Consider the following 25,613-nt stretch of genomic DNA (forward strand, 5'->3'; position numbering starts at 1 on the left):
TCTTCTCTCTGAAAGCTTACATGTGATGTTAAGAAAATAAACACTGGAATTTTTCAAATAGACAGAATTCTTATTCTTAAATTTGAATGTAGCATTCTGGAACATTGTTTTTGCATGGAAATGGTGCTCTGATTCCTGATAACTGTTCGGAAGAATTTAGAACATTCTTTGCTCAGAGCCTTGCCAATAGTGGAGTTTGCAAAATGGAAAGAAAAGAGCTTGACCTTAAAACAGAAGAACTGCCTAAGTGGTGACATATTCTGCTGATTAAATACTAGCAGTATGGGATCTGTTTATATAGAAGCAAAGAAATAATGCAGATCTAACTTTGAAGAGAAACTCTGGACTACTAATATAAAGACTTATTTCTTTTACAAAGTTATAAATAAACTGACATCAAACAAAAGGATTTAACTGTTTGATGGAATACTCTGTAGTTCCAGAGATTAGATGCACAGCATTTCAGTTCCTGTTCAATAAAGTTATTAGTTGTTTGTACAAATTAGAATTGACATTTATATAAATGATAAATAAATAGAAAAGAAACATTAATAGTTCCCATACCAACAGTACAATTTTAAGATCCAAATGTTTATAATGGCCATGTTCAAGTTTGGAACCGTAGGTCATACGAGAGAGTGGAAAAGGGAAGCAGTGCCCCTTAGAGAACCATTAGCTTTTTAGTCTGAGTTGTTCTAAGAAAATTGCATCTGAACGTGAAATACATTATAGCAGAAGAGCACAGTTAAGTAGAAGAGCACATTTTAATACTTCGTTTCATAAAAATAAAAGGAAGTTCTATTGAGGGGGATGTTTTTCTAGAAAGTTAATTCACCTCACAGTGATAATCACTGTATTTGTTTCTAAGTACCTACAGAATACACCATTTCATTAGCAGTTTTTTCTCTTCAAGAACTGAGGAAGGTTTCACTTCAGGAAGTTTTAAACTTTACAAAGTTATGATTCAACTCCATTTTCCTCTATCCATTTCACATTAGTATAATTGTCTTTTCATTTGATAAAAGAGCTACAACTTCTAATACTTGGTCAAAATTACTAAAAAGTACCAGCCTGACTGTAGATTACGAAGAACACAACATTGTTGTGCAGAGTTAGTCACGTGAGAGTGGTGCACTTAAATGACTGGTAAGGTTTTGTTCAAATCTTGGCATTTTGAGGTTTTTGTGGCTACAGATTTCAGTTCTCTCCTTGGCAATCTTTCTCCTTTCTCTGCTATCTTTAAGCAGCAAGAAGCAATTTTTCCTTTCTTCTGTGGATGAAAGAAACTGATAGGCTACAGAAAGCACCCGTAAGTCACATTATTTTCCTGCCACAGTGTTTCCAAGCAAGCGTCCCTCTGTTACTGGTGAGACCTGGCAGCGTATGTGCAGTTCCAGGTGCTCAAATGGCAGCTGAGAGTTGCTGGATGTTGTCTCTGCCTTCTTAGTTGGACATCCCACTACCCCTGCAAGGTCTAATTTATGGTGGCCGTGCCCTAGCAGTGCCATTGATGCCAGCAATGCATTTGCTCCCAAAGTTTCTGCATTTTTATGTTGCATATTTTAACAGCATCAACCATGACATAATATTAAGATGTAGAAAAAGGAATAGAAATAAGAAGCAAACAATATGATCAAGTTAACATCTAAAGACACTAATTTTTTAAATCTTCTGATATTTTTGTGTAGCTGATTTCTGGAAGGCAATGTGAGCTAGCAGGCAGAGTAACCAAGTGGCTACTACAAGAGATGTGAGAGAGTATCCAGGCTGCTGTGAGCTTTTCTGTTATTTGTGGTTTGGAAAGCGCACATGTACACCTTTGTGTACAAACGTGTACAAACGTGTTGCTGGTGACTTCAGTGAAGTGTCAGCTTAACAAAAAGTAAGCTTTTGCAAAATCATTGCCCTGATGGTAATGGGAAATTTGTGGTAAAGTAAGTCATGGGGCAACACAACAGAATGAAAACGAGAACTCAAATAAGTTACAGGATCTGCTATGAAAAGTACCCATGTACAGTCTTTCTATTCGGCAACACTTAAATCATGTCTTCCAGTTACATTTGTGAAAAGTCTTCAGCAAGTCTCCCAAAAATGAAACAAAAATGATGGAAGTACATGTCCGTGTTCCTGAGTTAGCCTGGGGCTGAGGGCTCTCGTGTATACCCCGTAGGTCTCCAAGGGCCAGCACCAGCTGTGTCCCCCAGTCCTGGATTTAAAGGACCCTGGAACAATGGATTATCGTTGGCAGCGTTGCTTGCCACACCAAAATGGATGTGGTGAATGTCTCATAGCAAATGCACCATCTTGTTCAGCAACTTCCTTTGATAGCTGGCGAAGCTGCTTTGACCAATTAAAAACATACCCTCTTGTGGGCTTAGGCTTGGACTTGATAACTTGTCCACTGTCTAACTATTTGGAGGAGAACAGCTTCTTGCCAGACTTAAACCAACTCATTTTTAACCTGGAATACTGTGATAAGATTTTTTTGATTATTATTTTGTGGTGGGGGGAAAAGCAACCTTTGAGGAAATAATTGAATAAAAAGGTAAATATTATTATCATTTTAGACACACGATGAATGTCTTATAGCTTTCTAAATGTATGGATAATCTTTAGTAAATGTTAATAATTGATTCATAATATTATGATTCTTTGGTCTAGCACAGTGTAGTTCCTTGAGAACCTGGCTTTCCAAATCAGTTGAATACCCACTTCTCAGTTCTTTGGTTTGCCTTTGCATAGACAAAAAACTTGCTTGCTGGCTTCCTGTTCTTCCTGACCAGAAAATGAATTAGCCTCTTTGAAAGATAATTCCAGTGTTTTTTATGGTATGTATGGACAGAAATAATTGACATGAATGATGTCTTTCAAGAGCTGCGAATTTCCAAGCAAAACAAGAAAACCTAAATCCATTAGTAGAACTAGACTAAATATTGCTCTAAAAATCAGCACTTCCACTCTGCAGTAATCCTGGACTAACCTTGCTTAGTACACAAGGAGTGAAAAAGTTCTTGGTCTGAGACTGAACCTTTTTTTTTGTTACTTGTAATAAAATATCTGATGATATTTAGCATACATGCATAGAACCATTGAAAACCAACCTGTGATCTTAAACTTCTTTAAATCTCTGGAAGGTTGCAGGCAAAGTTTTAAATTTAATTAGTTTCTCTTTTTTTAAGTGCTTTACATATGTAAAATGTGTGCAATTACAACTTGGAAACAGAAATTTATATTGTCACCAAAAATGCTACTTCATAGTGAAAAAAAAGTAAATCTTCACAAGGCAATTTGATTGAACTACTAGTGCTTGAAAAATTAGTAGCATGCATCTACATTACATGTCTAATTAGGATATATGAATGATAAGAATATATGAATTATCAGTTCACTTCAATTTGGCTAATATTTGTTCAGTATTTTTCATACAGTCATTCTTCAACTTTCTGGCTGACATTTTAGTTTTCTCAGTGAAAATTCTGTTTATTACTTGCAAGATGCTTATAAACTCAATTACCTGATTATGAAGATATAGTTTCAAAGACTAGAGGATTCTTATTTTAATTTTCTTGTAAAATTAACCATTGGCTTAGTAAGATTTTACTTCTGATTTGACATGTAACTGCTGATACATTCTGTATCATTGCTGTATCATTCAAAATATCTGGATCCTATTAGTTATGAAGATTTTATTACCCTGCTTTGACAAAAACTCATACATACACATTTAAAAGTAACTGTGTTTTTCATTCATGATAAAAGGAATATAGAGAAAGATTAAGTGAAAGACAAATACACATATATAGAGTATGTAAATAGAATTAGGAGATGTTCACCAAAACCTCTTTCCCTTGCTAGTTTTCATGCGAAAGTTACCCCTCTGTATGCCAGCAGTTATCTCCCTGTCCTTGGCAAGCAAGGAAAGGAGTCGCACTTTTATGATTCTCATTCCTGCAGGATCACCAGAAAGTTATTTTGGGGCCCTTGGAGCTTCACAGAAAAATTAAATGAGCTGCAACGTTCCCTTTGCTACCCAGAGGAAAATGGTACCCGGGTTATTTGGGTCCATATGGTTTCTTAGTTCCCTAGCAAAGGCCTTCAGTCCTGCGAAGATCTCCTTTGCAAGGTGCCAGGAAGCAGTGGCAGGAGGGGAAGGCTGCTGGAGCTGTCCTGCTGGGAATACAAGGACTTTGTGCAGAGTCCAGGATGGACTATCCTCCTAGCAGTCACCTCAGATCTGTAGCCAGACACCCTACCTAAGTGACAGGGAAAGCCTTATCTCCCAGCAAAATGATGAGTTCCCCTCACATCTTTATTACTGTTCCATACCACAAGGAGCTTTTAATTTTTTTGATTGATTGTCCTTTTTTATTGCTCAAGTGCTGTGTGGCATATTGCTGGCTTTTGTCATTGTAGTCTGTTTTGAAAGACTGGCTTTTATACTGCTTCAGACTTTCACAGCTAGAAGAATTGCAGTAAATGGCCAAGCAATATACTATATAGTGAATATTGGCCCAAGTAAACGTGAAGAAATGGTTTCCATCTAGAGACTGTAGAAGTCATGAGTCATGCTTTCCTCAGTGATAAACTTCAGAAGTACCAATACAGTGGATCAGGATGGTTATTGCACTTGAGGGTGCAGAGTGCACTCTCCAAAGAGTCACACGGGAGCATGGGGGTTGCCTGGTAGGGCAGAAGAGAGTGCCTGACCCTCTGGCTCTTGGAGATCAAGCAAATTAGCAGGACCTGCAGAAGGCTATAAACTGGTGCGAGTGACAGAAGATAACTGATAGGCAACCTTGAAAGGTGTTGCTTGGTAAAAAGTTCCCGCAGGCCATCACATTAGTCATTGCGCTGGACAGTCAGCTAGTGTGGATTCAGTAGGTGCAGCATACATGGTATAGGAAAGCTGGACATTCAGACAGAGAGCAAGCAGGGAAAATTGTATTCTTAACGGTGACTTTTAGCAAAGGTTAAAAGTAAACAAAATTGGATATTAGAGTGGCATATATTGTGCAACATCGATAACCATTGGCTAATACGGTGTAGAGGTTGCTTCAGTTCAGCACAGTAAAGGATTTAAGATGCTCTAGCTTCTCATGTTCAGCAGGCTTTTATATTGGGGGCAGACTGTGCCCTTGGCCAGTGCTTTCTGGTGTGCTAACCCTGAACCACATCACCACGCTCTGTAACAGGGGCTCCACCTCTGAAACGTATCAGGGTCCTGAGTTTGGCTGGCAGCACAAAGAAAACTTCATTCATTCATCATGAAATAGCATTTCAGAAACTTATTTGCTGTGTCTCTTACCTGTGCGTAGTTTGGTTCTTCAGAGGGCTATTGTAATGTTTACTGTGTTGGGCCAAAAATAAGCTAAGCTAAGCAGGTGCATCTTCTTTGGAATTTAAGCTAAGCACAGGCAAAACCAATAAAGTTGTATGAATATCTATAAATTTTGAGAGCAAGCAAATGAACAAAATTTCTATTAATGAAATACAGAAAACATTAATGTGAGTTCTTGCTCTGGATAAAAAAAAAATTAAAATATAGCTTATACTAATTTGATAGAGAGGTCTCAATTCAGAAAAAGAAAACCACAAGCAAATATTAATGGAACCTAGGCACATATCTGAAGTTAAGCAGGTGCTTAAATGCTTGGCTGTACAGAAATGTGGTGTTTAATTAGGATCTTGTTACGTTTGACAGGCATATGTGACTTTCAGGCTAGAGAGAGAGCAACAAGAAAAGCTAATTCTGGGTAAACGTGTTTGGATTCGCGTATGTGGCAGGAGGAAAAGCAAGCTTTCTGCACTGGATTTCAGTAAGGAGTTTATATCTCACATAAGAGCATTTTGTAAGATGAGTATTCCAGGCCTGCAAAACTTCCTGAGATCATTCAGCCAATTGACTGTTTTTTAAAAAAAAAAAAAAAAAGAAAAATAAAAAAGAAAAAGAAAAAAAAGTCAAGAGGCGTCTTTTTCCATGGTAAAGAAGTCATAGGCAAGGTTTTCATTTGTTTTCTTCGTTGTTCATCTGTGAAGTCAAGTGCTGGACTCCACTTTCTCCACCAATTGACAGTGAAACAAGGAATATGTGCTCTGCTAGAGGTTTATTTGTTTGGGTTTTTTTCCAGTAAGGGGTGACTCATGATTTTTTTTTTTTTTTCAGAGTACATAATATAGTGTATCAGGTTTAGTAGCTGCATTAGTACAACGAGCTGAAATCATTAAATTGATTCCACATGTGATAAATACCAGATTAAAACAAGCAGCAGCCCTTGTATATACCTTCCTATCTTTAATGTTGATAACATCATAGTAGTAAAAATGTTGAAAAGAAAAAGATAATGAAATAATAATTCCATGAAAGCTGTTTGGGTATCTGCACTGTTAATTTGGCAAGAGTTCACTAATTATCCATGGCATTTTTAGAACAGGTAAAGGAAGTGATGTGTGAAACAAAAAAATGAAAAGTCCCCAAAACTTCTTTTCCTCTGCCTGTTCATCAAGTGTATAGGGGCCATTAAAAAGAAATCAAGAGTTCTGTTGTTCTGTCTTGGACCAGAAATACCAATTGTAGTTATTTTAGTACAGTTACAATTGATTTTAAGTACTTGTCTGATTGTAAAAAGTACCACAGAAGAACATAGACTTATATAATAACCATTCTGGTTAATTTAAAATTCAAACAGTAATCACAAACTCGAAAGGCACCCTTTTGCTTTGGTGGTAGCCGATAGTTAAGTTTAGAATCATCCAAATACTTCAGTGATAATATTCCTCAGAGCAATGTCTGAATGTATGGTTAATTGTCACATATTTGGCTGTCTTTTAAAAATTAGTCCTGTCTTTAAGGGCGTTAAGACATTTCTACCAGTATTTTGAAAGGTTTTCAGTGTCTTTTTGCCTGGCAAACTGAAAAAAATGCAAACTATTACTTTGTTGATCTTGTTTTTAAACTGAACTGCATTATCAACTGAGAGTGTGCTCTGAAGGTATTGTTAAAAGTGCTTTGAAAACTTGTAAATCCCTGTAATTTATGTTCCTGTGGTCTCAACTGCTTCTTTCTGTCCTTCTGGTTTTAATTTGAATGCAGTCTTGTCTGGGTGTGTACCTGTAAAATTGTGTTTTTTCAAGTACAATTTACAGTCGTGACCCTAAGTTTTACAGTGTTCTAACCTTATAGGAGCTTCCTCCTATGCTGAAAAGCCAACTTTGGGTCAAACAGCTCTTTCATATTATAATTGTCTAATCAAGGTTACTTGGAACAGATCCGATTTTGGCATTTTTTAGTTTATCACAAAGACTTTATAAGAATATCAAGTAAATTGGAAAGGTTCCTTTGCAGGAGACCAGTAATAGCATTGCCTTATTTCTTCAGATGTACACAGTTGTAAACTTAGCCTGCTTCATGACAACAGTCCCATTTATCTAAACAATTCTCCTTTTAGAGTCAATGGCACTGATAGAAACTGAGATAAGAAATACAGATGGGAGGATCTTTCTGAGTCTCGACTTACTGAAACTCCTTGCTGTGCAGCTTACAATCACCTTTTCTTTTTGGTGCCTGAGAATGCGTGGCAGACATCTACCATGAAACAGAGTCCTCTCTAATTGCCAGAGAGCACTCTAGTAAAGGATGATCGAACTTCGGGAGGGTTTTTACAGTCCTGGTGATCTCGTTCTTGATTTATTTTTTTCCCCTAAAGACATCTTTACTGTGTTTAAATGGCAGGGATTGGGGTTTTTTGTTTCGCAGCTCTAACTTACAATAGTCCCTTTGCTATAATTCTTTGTCTTTTGAATGAAGGTATTACATGATCTATTTTATTGTAATCTTCAGATTAATCCACTTCTCATTTACTTACTGTCTTTTTGGGTGATACAGGAAAAAGAAGTTTCACAGTCTTACATTCTTTGTGTTCCTCTGCAATAAAAATAATACTTGCACACTAAAACAGAAGTTCTTTGGACTAAATGTTGTAAGCTTTATTTTTAGCATTTACTCCTCAGCCATGCTCATTTTTTTAGCATGACTTCAACACCCTTGGTGGTTAACAGGAAGAGAAAAACAGATAGATCACGTGTTTTAATTTTGTTACGTTTGTATTTTCAGATCATTGTACAATCTGGCCGTCACCCCACGGTGCTGCAAAAACTATGCCAGTTGCCTTTCCAGTATTTCAGTGATCCTCGTTTAATCAAAGTGCTCTTCCCTTCGCTAATAGCTGCTTGTTACAATAACCCTCAGAACAAGATCATCCTGGAGCAGGAGATGAGTTGTGTTTTACTCGCCACGTTCATTCAGGTAGCTATTGCAGTAACATAACAGCGGCGTGCAGGATAGCTGCAACAGTTTTTCTCGCCTTTGCTGTGTATATGGAAATCATTTGACTTAAGTAAAACAACTAAACAGCATTGAAGTACTTTAAGATTCTCTGCAGCTCTTTTCAAACCACAGATTATGCCTGTACTTGAGGCATCTTGTAACACTAAAAGGTTACCGAGTAGTTCAGGTTCTCACTATCACATGCAGAACCCTGTTTTCATTGAAGTTATTGGACGTGCTAGGAAGATTTGATGTAGATCCTGCTATTACAAGACAATTCTTAAAATATTTATTTTTTAAAAACTACTGCACATATAGCATATCTGAAATCGGTATATTAATGTGTTTACATACAAATGTACAGTTGTATACTGTGTACAATAGATTTACGGAGAGAACTGAACAGAAGTGTATATATTTTATGCAGAAAATACACACAACATATGTTACCGGTCTAATCTTACAATCTTTATTTTTGACAGTAAGCCACTGAGGTCATTACAAATACTGTTTTGAATAAGGATTTACAGCATTTTTGTTCCCTTTGTCTAAATTTATATGCTGTGCTTTATGTATCAGGTTTTATGCATGCCTCATGTTTTTCCTACATTTTATTGACTGTTTCCAATGAATAAATGAAGTTTTCATAAACACTCTACTATTAAAAAATAATATGCTTTTAGGAGTCTAGTAACTCTGTATCAGTCACCTGAAAGTTACTGTTGTTGATACAGAAATGTTAGTCAAACTCTTTTTCCTAATGCTTTACAGCTAGTTCAAGGGTAGACTACACGGACTTGGGAGAGAAGGCACAAGAACTAAACATTTACTAAAAGTCTTAGCATAACATCAAACTTCTGAGTGCAACCACTTTTTATCCTTTTAATAGTAAAATAATTGCATAGCAGTTTAAAAAAAAAGTTTGGAACTTAGTATTAAAAGAATTTGCCATATACTAATGAACTTTAGTTAAATACAAAGCTATAATTCATCTTTGACTTTCTTACAGTGAAACTACAGATTTCAGTGTAGAAGTTGCAGTGGCAAAAAATAATTTAAGCGTTATGACTAAATGCAGCAAGTTTAGTGTGGTTTTTTCAGCCAAAAAACATGAAAGTGGAGGAGAGTGTTCCTTATATGAATAATTAAGGTTATTTACCTTGATTTCTGTGCTATAAGAGAGAGAATGTCATTTAAATCTCCAGTAGCTACAGCAAAGCATAAGTATATTTACAAGGGTCAACGTTACTAATTTTCCAATTAGAGGTATGTCAGATGCCAAGTCCACATACCATTCTTGCAGGCGTTTAAAAAAGGTCTTATATTAAAATATGGAAGATCCTTGTGTGCTGTAAAGTGTCATGTCTTTGCCAACTTCACTGGTACTTTAGTATTTTACCCATTTTAAAATCTCATCCCAAATGTTCCACATGCGTGCACACACACACAGAGAACAACTCTGAAAGGAACCAAGGAATGCTCGGATACCCCCACACACAGAGGAGACTTGCCTCTGTACTTTTATTTCAACTCGCTGCTGTTTGTCAAGCAAATCTCTCATTTGCTTCAGTGGAAGGTTTGGGAAAGACTGTAAAATGTTTCCCCGTGACTAGAAAATGAGATTCTTCCTGTGCCAGGGAATGCAAAAAGAAGTCCCGTTTACGTAAAAGTTTGGTGGTGTGTACAAATATAACACTTAAATACAGTGTGTTAAATGTGTGCAGCGTAAATCAAAGGAAAATGATTGCTGGATTTTACAGCAACCTACGTTATATGTTGTATCTCCCTACCAACAGATTTATTTCCATCATCTAAAGTTTGCATCATCCTTTTTATTTTTGTTACTTCTGTTTCTAGATGTGCTGAAATAATTAAAAAACATTTGGGAGTATCCATGATTTCCTAAATTGTATCTCTTATGTCAAATACCTTCTCTGCTCAATGAATACTCACTCAAACAAAAGATAGGATCCTAAAAGCCCTCTCCGTACTGGAGCAGCTGACTTGCATAATCCTACGTTGTTCCGAGCGAAGTCAGTGTCCTTGCTGACTCTGGAGGATGCAGCATCCCGTCCGATAGCAGCAGGGATCGCACATCGCGTTGGGCACTTAAATTAACTGCACCTCAGCTGGTTACACAGCTGGCTGCAGCGTTGGCCAGAGGTAATCACCTCTGTGGAACAACTTCACTTACTCTCAGGAGATCAGCACCTCAGGCTCCTGGGTCACTGGGAAGCACAGCCAATGAAATTGGGATAATTCAAGAATTTTGTAAGAGTGTATTTGGAGTCAGGAGCATAAATCTAAAACACCATTTGTCATAAAGAAACACAGCTATAGTAAATGTTCTCTTAAATTAAAAATGATGATGATGACTATTTCCTAAGAAGATATTAAAACCTCATTTTTTCTGTTGTGTAGTAAAAGTAATTGGGGGTGGGGGGTGGGATGTTTTTTGTTTGTGGTTGGTTTTGGTTGTTTTTTGTTTTGTTCGGGTTTGTGTTTTTTTGTGGGGGTTTTTTGTTTGGTTTTGTTTTGTTTGTTTTGTTTTGTTTTTTCAAAAAAGGTATAAATAAAGGTATAAAAATCCACTATATATTACAGAATTTAAGTGCTGGCATATTCTGTTATGTAGCAAACTAGCCAGAGTTTGTTAATTTACAAATTTCATAAAGTATTAGTATTTTTGAATGACCATGAAGACTTAAAAATGTTGTTTTAATTCCTCAGATGTAAGATCTAAAAACCTGATGCTGTTTTGTTTTGTTCCCCCCCCCCCCCCTAGGATTTTGCACAGAGTTCAGGCCAAATGGATAATCAGTTATCTCAGCAGAGGGGTATGTCTCCAAGGAAATGTAACAGTAGCAATTGGGTAACAAAATGTGTAGATACTCTATTTTACTGTGATTTAAGTTTTTTGATCGGGATCACGATTAAAGAAATTACAGTAAATTGCAAAATAATTATAATTTTGCAATATATTATAATTTTGCAATATATTATAATTTTGCAATATATTATAATTAAATAATTATTTTACAGTTGGGGGAGAGGTGCTCTAGCTTACGTTCTGACTTAAACATACATGTCTTCCAGTATGCTGCTCATCGTATCAGGAATTCAGACTGTTAATCTTTATTAAATGCTATGTGGTATCATGTCTTAAAATGTGATACTGTACATGCACGTATTTAATTAGCTGTCTCAAAGGCTACCTTCGAAAGTTTCAGGTTGCAGAAGCCACACAGCTATGCCAATACACCTGGGGAGCCAAAAATTAGGCAAATACTGTCCTGTAAAGTTTGTCAGTTTGCAGAAGAGTTGCAATTTTTTCCCCCTCAGTTGTTGTAAATATTGTGTAAAATGCAGTTAACCTCTGTAGGCTAAATATTTGAAAGATTCTTAGCTAAGACAGCTATTGTTAAACACGTCTGAGATTCAAGTGTGTTGATGGGAATCTGGTCTTGAGTTGCCCATATTTTGCATGAAGTATATCGCTCAGACAGTCATTTCTCCCTAATAGCAAGCAGAAATCCACCACCATTTTGCTGAATGTTTGGCAGAAGGTGAGCAGTTCTAGGTCTAAAACATAAGCTTTGTGTTTAAAAATAAATTATAAAATATAAAATTAATATCAATTTATGGAGATTTTTACTGTCAACATTATACCTCTTAGTCTGAAGCAGCCTCGTGCAGTGTCTGCAGTGCAGACTTTCCAGGATTGTGTTTGCATGAGAATCTGCCTGAGAAACATCTAAAATCAAAGTAGAAAACTGCTTTTTATTTTCACTATTCAAACTGAATGAACTTTTAAACAAAGATGACTATGTGATGACATGTGAGTGTGATTTCTAAACATTCCCTAGTTGCAAAAAAGCTGACTTAATAATAGTATAAGCAGGATTGTTTTTATCCATTATATCACTTGAATATGAAGGACGGTGTCCCCAAAAAACAAATAGGAACAATAATGCAGCTGGGAATAAAACTTTGAAAGTGCAAACTTCACTGTTGGGTGCTGCGCTGCAACACGCTGCTCGACGGGTGGGACCGCACAAACCTGTGCATGCATGTGTAGTTGTGTGCACGTCACCAGCAGTACTCGTAGGAGTAAAAGCTGCGTTTGTAATCGTGCTGTGAGCTTTGGGGGAATCAGGGAGCAAAACTCCTCCGCAGCCCTTTGTGGAAAAAGAAGCTGCTAAGCAGAGAGAGCACCATCGAGGCTGCCTGAACTTGAACGAGGCTGAATTGGTCCCTGGTGGGGCCGAGAACATAAAATGTGTAAAGATGTATAATGTTCCAATGTGTAAAGCAGAGCGCCTGATCCAAAGGCTTAAAAATCTAAGCCTTTGCTCATCAGAGCCCTCTGCCCCCATTTTTAAAGCCAAACCTCAATGTCCATAGCTCCACAGAAGTGTTACCCTCTGATTTTAGAAGTTTTTGGTAGGGGGAGGGGAGTAAATTATTTGAAGTATCTTGAATTGCCTGCGCATTCATTATTCTTGTTTTATTGCCATCTTATCTTAAGAGAGAATAACTTGGTAATTTTATGTTCTGTCTTCAACAGAAAAATTTTTCAGTTCTCAAGATTATCTTGAGCTGTCCAACAGATTCCCCCGCCAGTCCTGGGAAGAGGCTCGACAGTTCTTCTTGAAAAAATAAGTGTTGTATTTGGTTTTAAAATCCCTAACATCGTCATGCTGACCAGCTCCTGCCGACTACCTTCTTTAAAAGGCTGTTCTGAAAAGTTTTTGATACTCTAAATACTTACGCTGTAGATACATAATTTGCACTATTTATATCCCAAGTACTGTAGATACTTTCAAGTTCTGTTTTGTAATTTCGATAATTTGAGTTTATTTCATTCACATATGCTGTGTCATGATTTAGGTATTTTCTACCCTGTGATGTGGTGGTATTTGCACTGCAGAACTGCTGAAATAAGATTGCAAATAGAGAAAATATGTTCTATATATCTTGTAATAAAATAACTTATTCTGTCTGTAGTGTTCCTTCTGCGTTACAAATGTTTGTGTGTTTGAATTGCCATAAGCAACACAAGGCTTGGAGAGAGGAAAAAAAAAAGGCTCCTAAGATGTCCTTCCAGTTAATCAAAAGTCTAAAGAATTTGTCAGATTTGGGTCTGAGGAAAGTTCGATTATAATTTTTTGGTGATTTTGGATAAGTCACGTAATACGGATTTTTTTAAATCACACGCATTTTTAACGTTTCGGTAAGACTTTAATAACGCTTGTTTAAACCTCGTGATGTTCTCTTAACGGTGAAGGTTCCATGAAGCAAAATTAAAACGTAAAAACGGCGACGTGTCTCAGCAAGATTTATTTTCCGCGCCTCTCGCCGAAGGCCCCGGCGGCGGCGGCGACAGCTGCCCTGGGCACGGCCCGCGCGCGGGGAGCGGCTGTGAGGGGGCGCGGGACGCCCCGGGCCCTGCGCTGCGGGGACGGGGCTTCCTCAGGGAAGGCGCCGGCGGGGCCGCGCCGATCCCGGGCCACAGGCGGCTCACGGCCGCGGGACCGGGACCGTCCCCTCTTCGCAGCCTCGGGCCGCGGCCCCCTCGCCGGCTCCAGCGGCCAGGCCCGGCCCGCACCTGAGCCGGCGGCGGCAATCCCCACCCGCCCGGCGAGTCCGCCGCGCTGCCTGAGGTGGGAGCGGGGGCTCCGCGGGGGCTCGGGCCCCCCGGCCGCCTCCGTGGAGGCGATTTTACGGCCCGGGCCGCCCCCCTCCCAGGTGACGGAAACAGCTTGCTCCAATCGGGCCCAGGAGAGCGCGGGGAGCTGAAATCCGACGCGGCCGGAGCCAGGTAACTGCGGGGGCCCCGCGGCGGGGTTGGGGGGGCGGGAGACCCCCTTCCCACCTGTCCCTGGGCCAGGGGGGCCGCCCGCCCCGGCGGCAGCAGAGGAGCCCCTGGCTGAGGCGGCTCCTTCGCCTCTCCCGCCGGCGCATCCCCGGCAGCCCGGGCTGTTCCGTGTGCCCCGACGGCAACTGCGGATCGGCCGCGCGAGCCAGCTCGCCCGGGGCGGCCCGGTCCCCGCACACCAGCCTCAGCCCCTCGGGGGTGGTGGAGGCGTCCCCACCTCGGCGCCGCGCTGCCCATCCCCTTGCGGCCCGGGGGGGCTCGGGTAGGGCCCAGCTCCCCCGCTCTCCGGGGGCACGGCCCGATTGCCCGGGGATGGGGACGTCGGGGCGGCTCGCCGTGGTTTAAGCCCCTGAGCGCATTCCCGCCCGAGTAACGGTGAGGGAGTGGGAGCCGGGGCGGCCCCCGCCGCGCTCCCTGGTGATGCCAAAGGCAGATAAGGAGCCGCCGCCTGCGTCTAGACGGGGGGATGAATACATGCGAGGGGACGGCTCGCCTCGCCTCGCCGCCGCCGCCCCGGGGGAGCCCCCGCGGCCGAGGCCCCGCCGCCCCCTGGGAGGAGGCGAGGTGGCCCCGCACCGCGACAGGTGCGGGCACGACCCGGCCGGGCCCGGGGGCTGCTCCGAAAGGGAAACCTGCGCTCCGCCTCCCCGGCTATAAATAAGCGGCCCCGGTCGGGAAAGCCGATTAGCGCGGTGCGGGGAGGCCGTGCCGGCAAAGCCGGGGCTGTGCCCGCCCTGACCCGCACCCCAACCCGCTCCACCCCGCGCCCCGACCCGGCCGGCAGCGCGGCGCCGCGCACGGGGAGCCCCTCCGCCGCCCTCCAGCTCCTTTTTTTTTTCCGTTTCAATCCTTTCCTTTGCTTTTTTTTTCTCTTTTTTTATTAAGTCCAAAATATTTAATCCCACTATTCAACCGCTGACTCTGACAATAAATAACAATAACTTACTTTTGTTCGTTAAAGGCTCAAACAATCCGTCCTCCGTCCATTGATAACTTAACATTATTAGTACTGGTTTTCCCGTTAAAAAGTCTCGTTTCTGTGTCCCATTTTTCCAGCGATCGTGTGGGGCCGGGCGCCGCGGCCCGGGAGAGGCATCGGCGTGAGATGAGGCTGGACGGCGCGGCTCCGCGGCCGCGGGAAGGCGCGCACGCCGGGGGAGTTTCTCCCCCTTTTGTATTTTTTTTTTTTTCTTTTCCCATCCAAAAAGGAAAGAAAAGCCGTTCCCGGCGCAAGCGGCGGGCGAGGCAGCCTGTCACCGTGCCGGGCCCCAGCGGGGAAATCCGCGTTTCTTGGGGAAAAGAAACATCGAAATCCGCAGGAAAAAAAACCCAAAACAACGAAATAACCAGGGCGGGGGCTCTCTCTCCGGTCTGGTGAAGGCAGCGAGGATCCCGGTGCTTTTTTGGCCGTCAGTAACGTATTTTTTGTTTGTCTTTAAATAAGAATAATTAAAAAACAAAGGCGTTTGTCCGGCGCTCTGGGAGCGGCCCGGGGCCGGGTGTCTCATGCAGGGAGCGCAGGCATGCGGAAGTCCCGCGGCGGCGGGCGGCCGGGCCGCCTCACGTCTCGGCCGGGCTGGGCACCATGCTGTTGGGGGTGTCGGGGAGCTGGGAGGACAGCGAGGTCACGTCGCTGCCGGAGGAGGTGCCCAAGGAGCCAGACTCGGAGAAGGAGACCTGGGGGAGCAGCGGCGGTGAGGGCCCGGCGCGGTCCCCCCCCTCCCCCCTCCCCGCAGCGCCCCGGCCCGGCGGGCCGGGGCCTGCCCGCGGCCCGACGGGGCGGCCCGGCCCGGTGCGGTGCGGCGCGGCTCACCAGCTGCTGGAAGGCGGCGGGCTGCTCCAGGTCGCTCTGCAGGGCGAACTCGCTAAGCGCCTTCCAGGGCGGCTGGTAGGTCTGGACCTCCACGGCGCTGCCCTGCACGGCGCTCTCGTGGCGGATGGGGCTGCCGGCCACCAGCGGCGTCCCGGTAAGGCCCTGCAGGCTCTGCGGGCACACGGGGCTTCAGCGCGGCTGCCGCCCGAGCCCGCCGGCCCGGGACCCCCCCCATCTTTTTCCCCGGCGGGGCGGGCGGGCGCTCACCGTCTTGTCGCTGTGCTGCTGCTGCTGGAGCTGCTTCATGAGGATGGACTTCTTCTTGTCCTTGCAGCGCTTGTTCTGGAACCAGACGCGGATGACGCGGGGGCTGAGCCCCGTCATCTCCACTAGCTGCTCCTTCATCAGGGCGTCGGGGCGCGGGTTGGCGGCGTAGCAGGTCCGCAGCGTGTGCAGCTGCTTCTCGTTCAGCACCGTCCGCACGCGGGTGGTCTTCTCCGCCGCCTTGTGCGCCGGCGGCCGCGGGGCGGGCGGCCGCCCGGGCACCGGCTCTGCGGCAGGCAGGGAGGGCGCGCACGGTCAGCGCCGCCGCCCGCCCGCCGCAGCCCCCCGCCCCCCCCGCCGCCCGCCCCGAGCCGCGGCCGTGCCGCGGCGGTTCGGGGGGAGCCGGTACCTGCGAGGTGCGCGGCGGCGGCGGCGGGCGGCGGCAGCGCGGGGCTGCGCGGCCCGCGGGCGGCGGCGCCGTCGGGGGGCGGCCCGTGGTCGGCGCGGCAGAGCAGGTCGCGCTCCCGCAGGCAGAACTGGTCGCCGGGCAGGAGCTGGCGGCCGCAGGCGGCACAGCGGAAGCACTCGAGGTGGTAGACGTGGTCGCGGGCGCGCATCACCAGGTCGCTGCTGCTGAAGGCCGCCCGGCACTGGGCGCACTTGATGCCGAAGAGCCTGCGGGGACGCGACGCGACGCGCCGTCAGGGCCCGCGGCCGCGCCGTCGGGGCGGCTCCGGGCGGCGCCGCGGGGGCGGACAGCGGCGGAGAGTCGGGTTTTCGTTTGGGGAAACTCGGGGGTTTTAAGGGGCTTTTGTGCTTTTTCGGGGTTTGGTCTGGTTATTTTTTAACGAGCGTCGGCGCATTCGGGGTCACCTGCTGTAGTCCCGCTTGCAGTAGGCCTTGCCGTCGCGCAGGAAGCATGTACAGGTCTCGTCCAGCGGCTGCCCGCACTCGGCGCACTTGAGGCAGGCGACGTGCCACTCCAGGTCCGGCGACACCCGCAGCAGGAAGGGGTCCTGGATGCGGCCCCCGCAGCCCGCGCACAGGGCCAGCCCCGGCCGCCCTGCCGGGAGCGAGCGGGGCACGGTCAGAGGCAGCGACGTGCAAGAGCAGAAGCGCCAGGAATTAGGGAAAGAGACTTTTTTCTTATTCTTTTCTTTCTTTCTTTCTTTCTTTCTTTCTTTTTTTTCAAAATAGGAATAAAGAGAAATACAGACACAAACACGGAGAGAAAGACAGGATGGAAACACGAAAGGAGAGAAATAAACACAGCCGGAAATAAATAAATAAAAAAACAGAAACTCGATCGAGGGAAATAAATGCAGAAAGACAGAAACATTAAAGTAGAATTTCGGAAAAGGAAATAAAAGCAGAAACACAGAAACGTAAAAACAAAAACTGAGGAAAAACTGAAAGAAAGGAAAAGGAAATAAAAACGGAATGATGAAAAGAAACAAAAACAGTGAAAAAACAGAAAGAGACAGTTAAAATGGGAACACGGACAAATGAAAACAGAGACAAGAAATCAAAGAGACAGAAAGAGAAATAAAACCAAACAAAAACAGAAGAACAGAAAGAGAAAGAAATACATAAAAACGGAAAGAGGAAAAAAAAAGAAAGACAAACCGAAACACGGAAAAAGAGAAAGAAAGAAAAACGGTAACGCGGGCGGAGGAAGGGGGAAGGAAAGAAAGAAAAAGCAGAGGGAAGGAGAGAAAGAAATGGGAACGGGAACAAGAAATGAGAGCAGCAGCGCGGACAGCCGAAAGGACGGACATGCGGTAACAAACGGAGCCAGCGGGGGACGGGGAGCGTTGGGCACGAACGGGAATAGCGGCACCGGAGATGCCACGAGCCGAGCCCGCAGCTGCCCGCGCCCCCCGCGATGCCCCAGCCCTTCCCGGCGCTGTCACCGCGCTCGCGGCTCCGGTGCGGTTGCGGCGGCCGCCAGCCCGCCCGACGGCAGCGGCGGCGCGGAGCCCGGCCCCGCAGCGTCCCGCAGCGCCCCGCGCCCGCTCCGCCGCGCCCGCCCGCCCCGGCGCCGCGTTGCGCGCACTTACTCTTGGAGGGCTCCCCCATGGCGCCCGGGAGCGGCCGCGGGAGGAGGATGTCCACCATGCGGGCGGCCCCCTGCGCACCGGCCGCGATGCGGGATGCGGCGCCGCCGCTCCACCACTACCCGCGCCGCGCGGGGCGGGGGCCGCGCCCGCCCCCCCGGGCCCGCCCCGCCGGACCGCGCCGTGATGTCAGCGCGCACCGGCCGCGGGGAGGGGGGGGCGGCGCTGACCTCACCGCGCGGCCCCCAGAGGCGATTGGCGGCCGCGAGGAGGGCGCCCGCGGATTGGCCATGGTGAACAATGGGCGCGCGGTGGCGCGCGGCGGGACGCGGAGCGGTGCGGAGCGGCGCGGACTCCCCACGCCGCCCCGCGGGAGCTCGGCTCGGCGTGGCCCGACGCCGGCTCGGGCGGGAGCGGGGGTAGCCCTGTGCGCCGCGGGAGAAGGTCCTCCGCGGGGGCGGTGGGTGCGCGCCTTAGCGCTCTGCGCCTCGGACAGCCGCGGGAGCCACCCGGCAGCCGCGGCCGCCCGCGGGACCCGCCGGGCGCGGTGCCCGGCGCCGTGCGCCCCGTCCCTATACGCGAAGGGGACGGCGGCATCGGCAGCCCGAGGAGAAAGAGATTCATTTTAGCTTTTTTCCTCTCTGCTTTCCCTATTATTTTCCTTTACTTTTATGTCGCCTTGTATTTTCTCCTTCTTTTATTTCCCTTTTTCTGTTCTTTCCCCTGTCTCTCGCCTTTTATTTCGTTGTCCCTTTTCCCTGCGTTTCGGCGTGCCGCGGGCAGGTGCCCGCGGACGGGCGCGGCGGGACAGTCCCCGGCGCTGCGCGGAGGCGCATCCCCGCGGCAGACGGGGAACGGGCTCCGCGGTGGACACCGGCTCAAGGCTGCGCGCCCGCGGGGCGATTCCCTGCTGGGGGGCGTGCGCGGAAGGGCCGCCCCGACGGACCCGAACGGGACCGCCGGCATTGTCGGGGCGGCCGTACCAGCCGCCTGATGAGTTGAAATTAGAGGGGAAAATAGTATTTTACCGCGTTTTCATGCACCTGATCCCGTGCTGTTCCTGCAGCTGAACCTCTCCTGTTGCTGTTTTATCCCTTCTATTCATTTTTCCTCCCTCTTTCCCCCCTAGTCTCCGTGGGCTTCCTGTGCATTAGCAGAAAGATAGGGAGAGCACTTCAACGGCCTTTGACTCAGTTTTAAATTCCCCAAGACTCCGCAGCACAGCAGCACGAGTAGCTTAGAAGGTCCATGAAAGCTTATACGTGCTGCAATTGAGATTGCTGCTGTCTTGGGGCTTCGGTCCTGTCCCTCCCCTCCACGCAATCACCTTTTCAATTTTACACATGGAATTTGACAGGCATAGACCAACCTGTACGGCTTGGGAAGAACACGGTGACTTTAAATTTTGGCTCAGGAAGGGCAGGCTGTGCTCGTTTTGCTCGGAGGAGCGGGGCAGGATGGGTTTTCCAGCTGAAGCACTTGTTTTTTGTATGAGTCAGGCACCCTGTAGGTATGAAACCCCGGAAGCTGAGGAAAGGGAGAGGAGGATTTGGATACCCGGTGTTTGACTATTTGACCCACTCTCCCCAGCCTGACCACAGCCCCTGCTACACCTTTGAGAACCCCAAATGTTGAAAGCAAACATTTAAGTTTGCGCAGGAGCTGAGAGGGGAAGTGGGATGGTGTTTGGGGCACCCACCACAGCAGGGGCATGCATCACCAGGGGATTTTGGCATCCCTGCCTGCCCCTGCATGTGTGAAGGTGCAGAGGTGCACTGTGGCAATGACATCCTCAGGCTGCCCCTCAGGGTGAGCCCACGTGGCCCCTGCCTGTGTGGCAGTGGCAGGGTGGCTGTGGCGCCTGTCGGGGTTTGTGGTCTGACCACTGCCTGCCATTAGCGTGGTTCGTTTGCCAGCGGCAGAGCTGAGCTGGGAGGTGAGCAATGTGAAGGGCATTGGAAAAGTTTGGCTGGCTCTTCAAACTGGGGTGACCTCGTGGGACGGGTGACAGGAACCTCCACAGCGCTGCCATGGCCGTGAGGTGGCACAGGGGTGTCCTGCCCATGCCTGGGCACCTGGCAGGAAAGGGGGTGCAGAAGGGTGACTTCAGCCTGAGCTGGAATCCACAGAGTCCTGAGTGAGTCAGTATCTGCATGTGTTAACAATAAAATGCAAAAATAAAATGTCAGAGTGATAGGAGAATGAGACACGTCTAAGAATACAGCAGCTTGGCAGGGATGCTCCATGTTGCATCACCCCTTTTCTCAATCGAGGGCAGGGTCCCTTCTGCTCTCCCAAACCTCCCACCAGCTTAGGAATAGGAAAGGTTACAGCTGGGCCAGCCAAGCTTTTCCAAACCGACACAAAGCTGTGCTGCAGGCACACCTGTGTCAGTACAGAGCAGTGTGCTGACACCAGGCAGGTACAGTGGGACTTGACTTGGTTTGTGATCGGGCAGGTAGGAATGGGGTATGCAGTGCTGCACGGGCAGTTTAGTAGAAACCCCCAAAAAAGGACTTGCCAGGGAAATGCAGAAAGTCCTGAACTTCTACGTCATGTATGAAAAACTTTTAAAATGACTACAGGTAATGCCAAGACGCATAAAACCAGCCCGATGCCACCACATTTTACAAACAGGCTAATTGTTGGTTCATTTGAGGGGGGGTAAGCGAAAGCATATCATAGAATAATTCAGGTCAGGAGGGGCCTCTGGAAAACTGCTCTCAGGTCTCTTGGAACTGCTGGAAGCATTTACTAGTCAAAACCAAATGCAACCTCTCCTGCCACACAGATTACTCTCTGCTCTCCTCCACCCAGTGTCCAGAGTTTCCAACCACTTTCGGGGCAATTCCAGTTGGGTTTGGTGCGAGAGCTGACAGGGGCTGCCTAACTAACAGGCCAGTTGTGAGGCTGGCTAACAGCGCTTCCCACTCACTATGGAGCAACTCTTTGGTTTTTGCTCCCAAATAGAAATACAAGTTCCCTCTAGAAAGGGGAAACGGTAACAATTTTTTTTTTTATTTGCAGCAGATTGCAAAGGCAGTAAATGCTGATTCTTTCAGAGCCAGCCATGGATTAAGTCCATTATAAAATTAAAACAGATGGAACACAATTTCACTTACATTACAAAAAAGGACAGGAACCATCTGCAATAAGATTTAGCATTGCAAAGCTATTGTTATCATGTTACCATTAAAACCTTTGATGAAGGGTTTTCTTTCACAAACTTGTTCACATGAAACAAATGTTTTATTTATCCATCTTCCTAAGATAATCGTATTTTATTTAAAAAGATGACATCTCTCAAAAAAACAGCTCTTAGTTCTAGCAGAACATGTAAAAACAAAGAAATGTTGTAAAAATCCAATGTCAAACCATTAGGGGCTTCAACAGGGAGGATGTAGCAAAAGGAGAATTCCCTGTCCATTTTTCCTTTAAAAAACATTTCCTTGGGTTTGGGGACAATGTCTGATACTGAAAATAGATAATTAATGAGATAATGGGATACTGCATGTCACCTCCTGTCCAATGGGATTATCTGATGGCTAATTATGGACAGATTGTGATTAATGTGATTATGGATTGGATATTAATCTGATTCTGGATTGATCTAGTTATGTTTTAGTCTGCTCCAAATGGTTAATTGGATCTGAGATAATAGAAATGCAGCTTGCACCAGATTTTGCCACATCAGTTGATGAAGTATCTTTTGATCTGGGTGGGTTGCGAACAATAAATTATTTACAGCTGTTGAGAAAATGACTCTTCTTTAGAATGTAGTCATTCATTTTATTTTCGAGAGCCTTTGAAAACAAAATCAATATCCTTTTTAAAAGGAGATGTTGACAAAAGAAAGGCACGTACATAACTCACAAACAAATGTGACGAAATTAAACAGTGGTTAACCCGGTGGCCTAATGTCTGGTGATGCATTTGAATTGCAATGTGGAGCTTTGGGCTCAATTCTTCTGAGACCAGCAGGGGTTGGGAGCATTGCAGGGGAAGAGGGCCCAGCTCTGGGGAAAGTGGTATTGCACAAGAGCTACTGCCAGCCCTGCTATTGATTAAGAATCAGCCATGGTAAAATGGCAAAGGGAGCCCTTGCCATTTTTTCCCCTCCGGATAAGAAGGATTCAGAAAGTTCATGGGCGCAGAAGGGACTCATCGGCCCATCTCATCTGGCCTCCTTCATACCAGACCATGCAATTGGACCCAGTGTTATTATTTTTTTCCCCTTGCAGTAAGCCCGTTAATTTATGGTTGACCTCAGTCATGTCTCCCAGAGATGCATCTGGTCTTGATGTAGCCTGCCAGTGCAGAATAGCCTACCCCACTCATTCCCTGTGAAGCCATCCTGCTTGTTAAATACTTTCACTGAAATGGCAAATTAAGTATATATTTTAAATTCCACCCCCAGCCACTGGATCTCATTATTCCATTATCTGTGGGATTAAAGGCAATGGGTAAATGCAGCATCTTAGACTTCGTGACAGGGCAAGTGGGAGGTGTGTTAGCCTTTGTCACCAGGTGGCATAAGCTGCAGGTAACTTCACCAGAAGGTGCTCCTCTCTCAACAGGCTTTGCAGTAAACATATCAAAAATCAAGTGGGTCTCAAACCACTGGAAACAGAGGTCTATTGCAGCTGCTGCGCTTAGCACTAAAATGTTATTCACTGAGCTGAAACTGAAGGAAAAAAGGAAAAAGCAACTTTCCCTGAAGTGCTTGCAGGCATGGAAAGGGCTGTTCCCCTGGGGTGATTTCACGGGCTGGCTGTCCCCGCCTCTGCAGGGATGGCTTGGGCTGGCACGAGCGGGAATATAGTGGCATCTGGATTCCTCTTCAGCAGCATAACGGGCAGAAAATGCAGCTACCTGTTTAAAAAATAATGCTGCTATAACCCGGCAGAGAATTTTACATGCATCTCCCATTAGTGACAAGGCGAGCTGCGTGCTGGAGGAGGGCGGCAGGTTGCGAAACACCCACTGCAGGTGTCAGCACAGGAGGGGAGCAGAGCTCTCCCCACCAGCATCGCTTCCCCTGTCCTCCGCACAAACCACATCTGCTCCCAGCAGGACAAGCTGCCTTCTAAGGCAAGGAGCCTTTGCTTCCAGGAAGTTATGAGGGTCCCTTTTTGCCAATGACCTCAGCAGAAGGGGCTTCTTTAACTCCTCTGGTGATCTTGTTCTTTAGGAATATGCAGCAAATGTGATGTGATGTTACTCCCTCATTACTTGATTGGCACATGAAAATGATTAGCAAGTGAGAGGAGTTTATAAGAAAGGGAAAACACCTGCCTGGGGTGGTTTTGTAGGCTCAGTATCAGTAGAAGGGTTGGTCCCTGCTACAGAGTGGCTTTGGGGGAGCTCTTTCCTCTGTCCCTCTCTTTGGAAATAAGGCTCATGGCATTGTCCCCTTCCAGAGGGTTGCTGTAAGGCCTCGTGAAAGACAATCTGCTGATCTGAGACATGCAGGTGAGTGGTTGTAGGATGATCTGGGCAGAGCATTAAGCACACCTGTGGTGGTGTTTTATTATAAAGGAACCCAAATGTCAGACATGTTGAGATGTATTTTTGTGCCAGTGAGGATGAGGAGCAGGGAGCAGGACGCCAGGGAGACACATGCCATGTTGTGCAGAGGGTCCTGTGACCGTGGGGAAGAGGTGAGTGCAGGGGGATGGGCAATGTCCTGGGGTGGCTGAACCACTTGGTCAATGCCAGCTTGCAGCACTTGGACTCAAAACATTTCAGCAGCAGAGATCTCTCCTGCTGCTGCTTCCAAGGTGGGTTTTTGTCTTGTCTCTCCTCGCTGCCTCCTGTCCGGTGCTGGGCTGCAGGTCCTGCCTGTTGGCTCAGAGAGCCCCACTCAGCTGTAAGCAGGTTGGGGTTGCTTTAACGTTATTGGATTTTGACAGATTAGGCGGCGAATCCTTTCGTGTGTTGGGGAAGCTTCCCAAATGAAGCTCTTTTAATTTATCTGAGTCAGCTATCCCCTGGGGCGACTGCAGGAGGAGTAAGCTAAGGATGACCCGTGACAGAGGGGACCATCATAGCAGTAATAAAAAAATTCCTGCCCTTCACCAAATCCTGTAGTCATGAGGCTGTATTAGCTGGATTCCATATGTTTTAATTAGGAATTATGTATTTTAAGGGAACCAAAATCCGATTCTAGGGGAGACATAGATTACATATTTGTAATGGTTCTTGTTTCATTTGGCTTTTGTAGAGATACCAATACAGGTACCTGCTCTTGTTTGCAACCATATTTTTAAAAGTTTGAGTAATCTGTGTTATTGATTTCTTTTTTTTTCTTTTCCCCACTTCCAATAGTGTGAAAAAATGTAATTCCCTTTCCAATGCAGAAATTGGGTCAGCAGATCTTAATGAAATAATCCTGGATAACAATGCACCATACAAGGATCTGCTTCCCCTAATTAATGACTAATTTTTCTTTCAAAGTACAAAGTACTATCCTCTGCCTGCGGTGGATGATGACTCTATCTTCAGCAGCACCTGTTTGTTGCATGTTATACCATTTTTGTTATTGTCATGCCCTAGGTGGGAAGGTCAAATAGAAAAAAGCTTTTTGCCATGGTTCAGCTAATATGGATCATGCTGATATAATCCCTACCTGATTACCATTATAAGCTCCTAAAACAACGACCATAAGTGATAAAGACTTCCTTTGTGCTTCAGGGTGTAATCCGCATCAAGCCAGTTTCAATAAGGATTATGTGCATCTGAAGTGTTGCTGAGGTATTGAATCAAAATTATAAACAGAAAACATAATAAAATGCCTGTCATGTCTCTGGATTGGTGACACCACATCTTGAAATCTGACCTAAAGGGTGGCGATGTCACTCCGCCTATGAAAATACGATATATGCTATTAAGCCAGATGCATAGTGAAAGGATCAACTTATTCTGAGCTATGATGCAATTAAGTCAATTTTGATAGTAGCTCACTTTTGTTTTGGCCTGAGGTATTAAAAAACAAACTCAAATTAGATCGGTTTGTTTATTTTTGTACTTTTGGGTTTTTCAGGTGTATGCGCGTGGCTTCTTTTTATTATAGATTTCATCCTCATGAGATATGTGTGTTGGAAGCTCAGTTTTGGAGCTTAAAATAGGATTACGAAATTGCGTGCCACGCTTTTAATGAGTAAAACACCTTAATTAAAAGGACATAATGGCCAAATTAAGGATGCCCAGGATGTGCTTATTTTGTATCCTTATTTTGCTTCTGTTGTTCCTTTTGTTGGATTACCTAGGGTGCAGATA

At 45.9% G+C, this 25,613-nt stretch overlaps 3 protein-coding genes across 9 annotated transcripts in view; 2 read left to right on the top strand and 1 right to left on the bottom strand.

Annotated features, from left to right (window-relative positions):
- The window catches only part of SCAPER (S-phase cyclin A associated protein in the ER), a 169,542-nt gene extending 155,904 nt beyond the window's left edge, over positions 1 to 13,638 (top strand). For 5 of the 6 annotated variants that reach the window (XM_075505714.1, XM_075505715.1, XM_075505716.1 and 2 more), the window contains exons 30-32: positions 8,111 to 8,302; positions 11,109 to 11,160; positions 12,891 to 13,638. In XM_075505714.1, coding sequence (XP_075361829.1) covers positions 8,111 to 8,302; positions 11,109 to 11,160; positions 12,891 to 12,985 — 339 coding nt within the window. In that variant the 3' untranslated portion in view covers positions 12,986 to 13,638. Of the gene's footprint in view, positions 1 to 8,110; positions 8,303 to 11,108; positions 11,161 to 11,999; positions 12,162 to 12,890 lie in introns of all 6 variants that reach the window. The other variant, XR_012776219.1, reaches the window with a different exon arrangement.
- A 1,430-nt stretch (positions 13,639 to 15,068) lies between these two features.
- ISL2 (ISL LIM homeobox 2) lies at positions 15,069 to 18,508 on the bottom strand. Of its 2 annotated transcripts, XM_075505725.1 has the most exons (6): positions 18,339 to 18,503; positions 17,152 to 17,341; positions 16,688 to 16,953; positions 16,282 to 16,565; positions 16,015 to 16,185; positions 15,069 to 15,878 (listed from the first exon to the last, which is right to left on the bottom strand). In XM_075505725.1, exons 1-6 carry the CDS (start codon positions 18,394 to 18,396, stop codon positions 15,762 to 15,764), a joined length of 1,086 nt encoding a protein of 361 aa, XP_075361840.1. In that variant the 5' UTR covers positions 18,397 to 18,503; the 3' UTR covers positions 15,069 to 15,761. The 2 variants fall into 2 exon arrangements, with proteins under 2 accessions (XP_075361840.1, XP_075361841.1); XM_075505726.1 differs by lacking the exon at positions 15,069 to 15,878 and having other exon boundaries at positions 16,046 to 16,201; positions 18,339 to 18,508.
- ETFA (electron transfer flavoprotein subunit alpha) overlaps positions 17,769 to 25,613 on the top strand; it is a 43,077-nt gene continuing 35,232 nt past the window's right edge. Inside the window, exon 1 of the mRNA XM_075505721.1 lies at positions 17,769 to 18,059. Within this exon, the coding sequence (XP_075361836.1) occupies positions 17,784 to 18,059 (276 nt within the window). The 5' untranslated portion in view covers positions 17,769 to 17,783. The remainder of the gene's footprint in view (positions 18,060 to 25,613) is intronic.

This window comes from Mycteria americana, chromosome 6, assembly GCF_035582795.1.
Source record: "Mycteria americana isolate JAX WOST 10 ecotype Jacksonville Zoo and Gardens chromosome 6, USCA_MyAme_1.0, whole genome shotgun sequence".
Lineage (NCBI taxonomy): Eukaryota > Metazoa > Chordata > Aves > Ciconiiformes > Ciconiidae > Mycteria > Mycteria americana.

Coding starts and splice junctions, on each gene's coding strand:
- ISL2 (XM_075505725.1), bottom strand. CDS start 18,396: ATGGTGGACATCCTCCTCCCGCGGCCGCTCCCGGGCGCCATGGGGGAG. Junction 17,342..18,338: donor CATGGGGGAGCCCTCCAAGA/GTAAGTGCGCGC, acceptor CGCTCCCGGCAG/GGCGGCCGGGGCTGGCCCTG. Junction 16,186..16,281: donor AGCAGCACAGCGACAAGACG/GTGAGCGCCCGC, acceptor GTGTGCCCGCAG/AGCCTGCAGGGCCTTACCGG.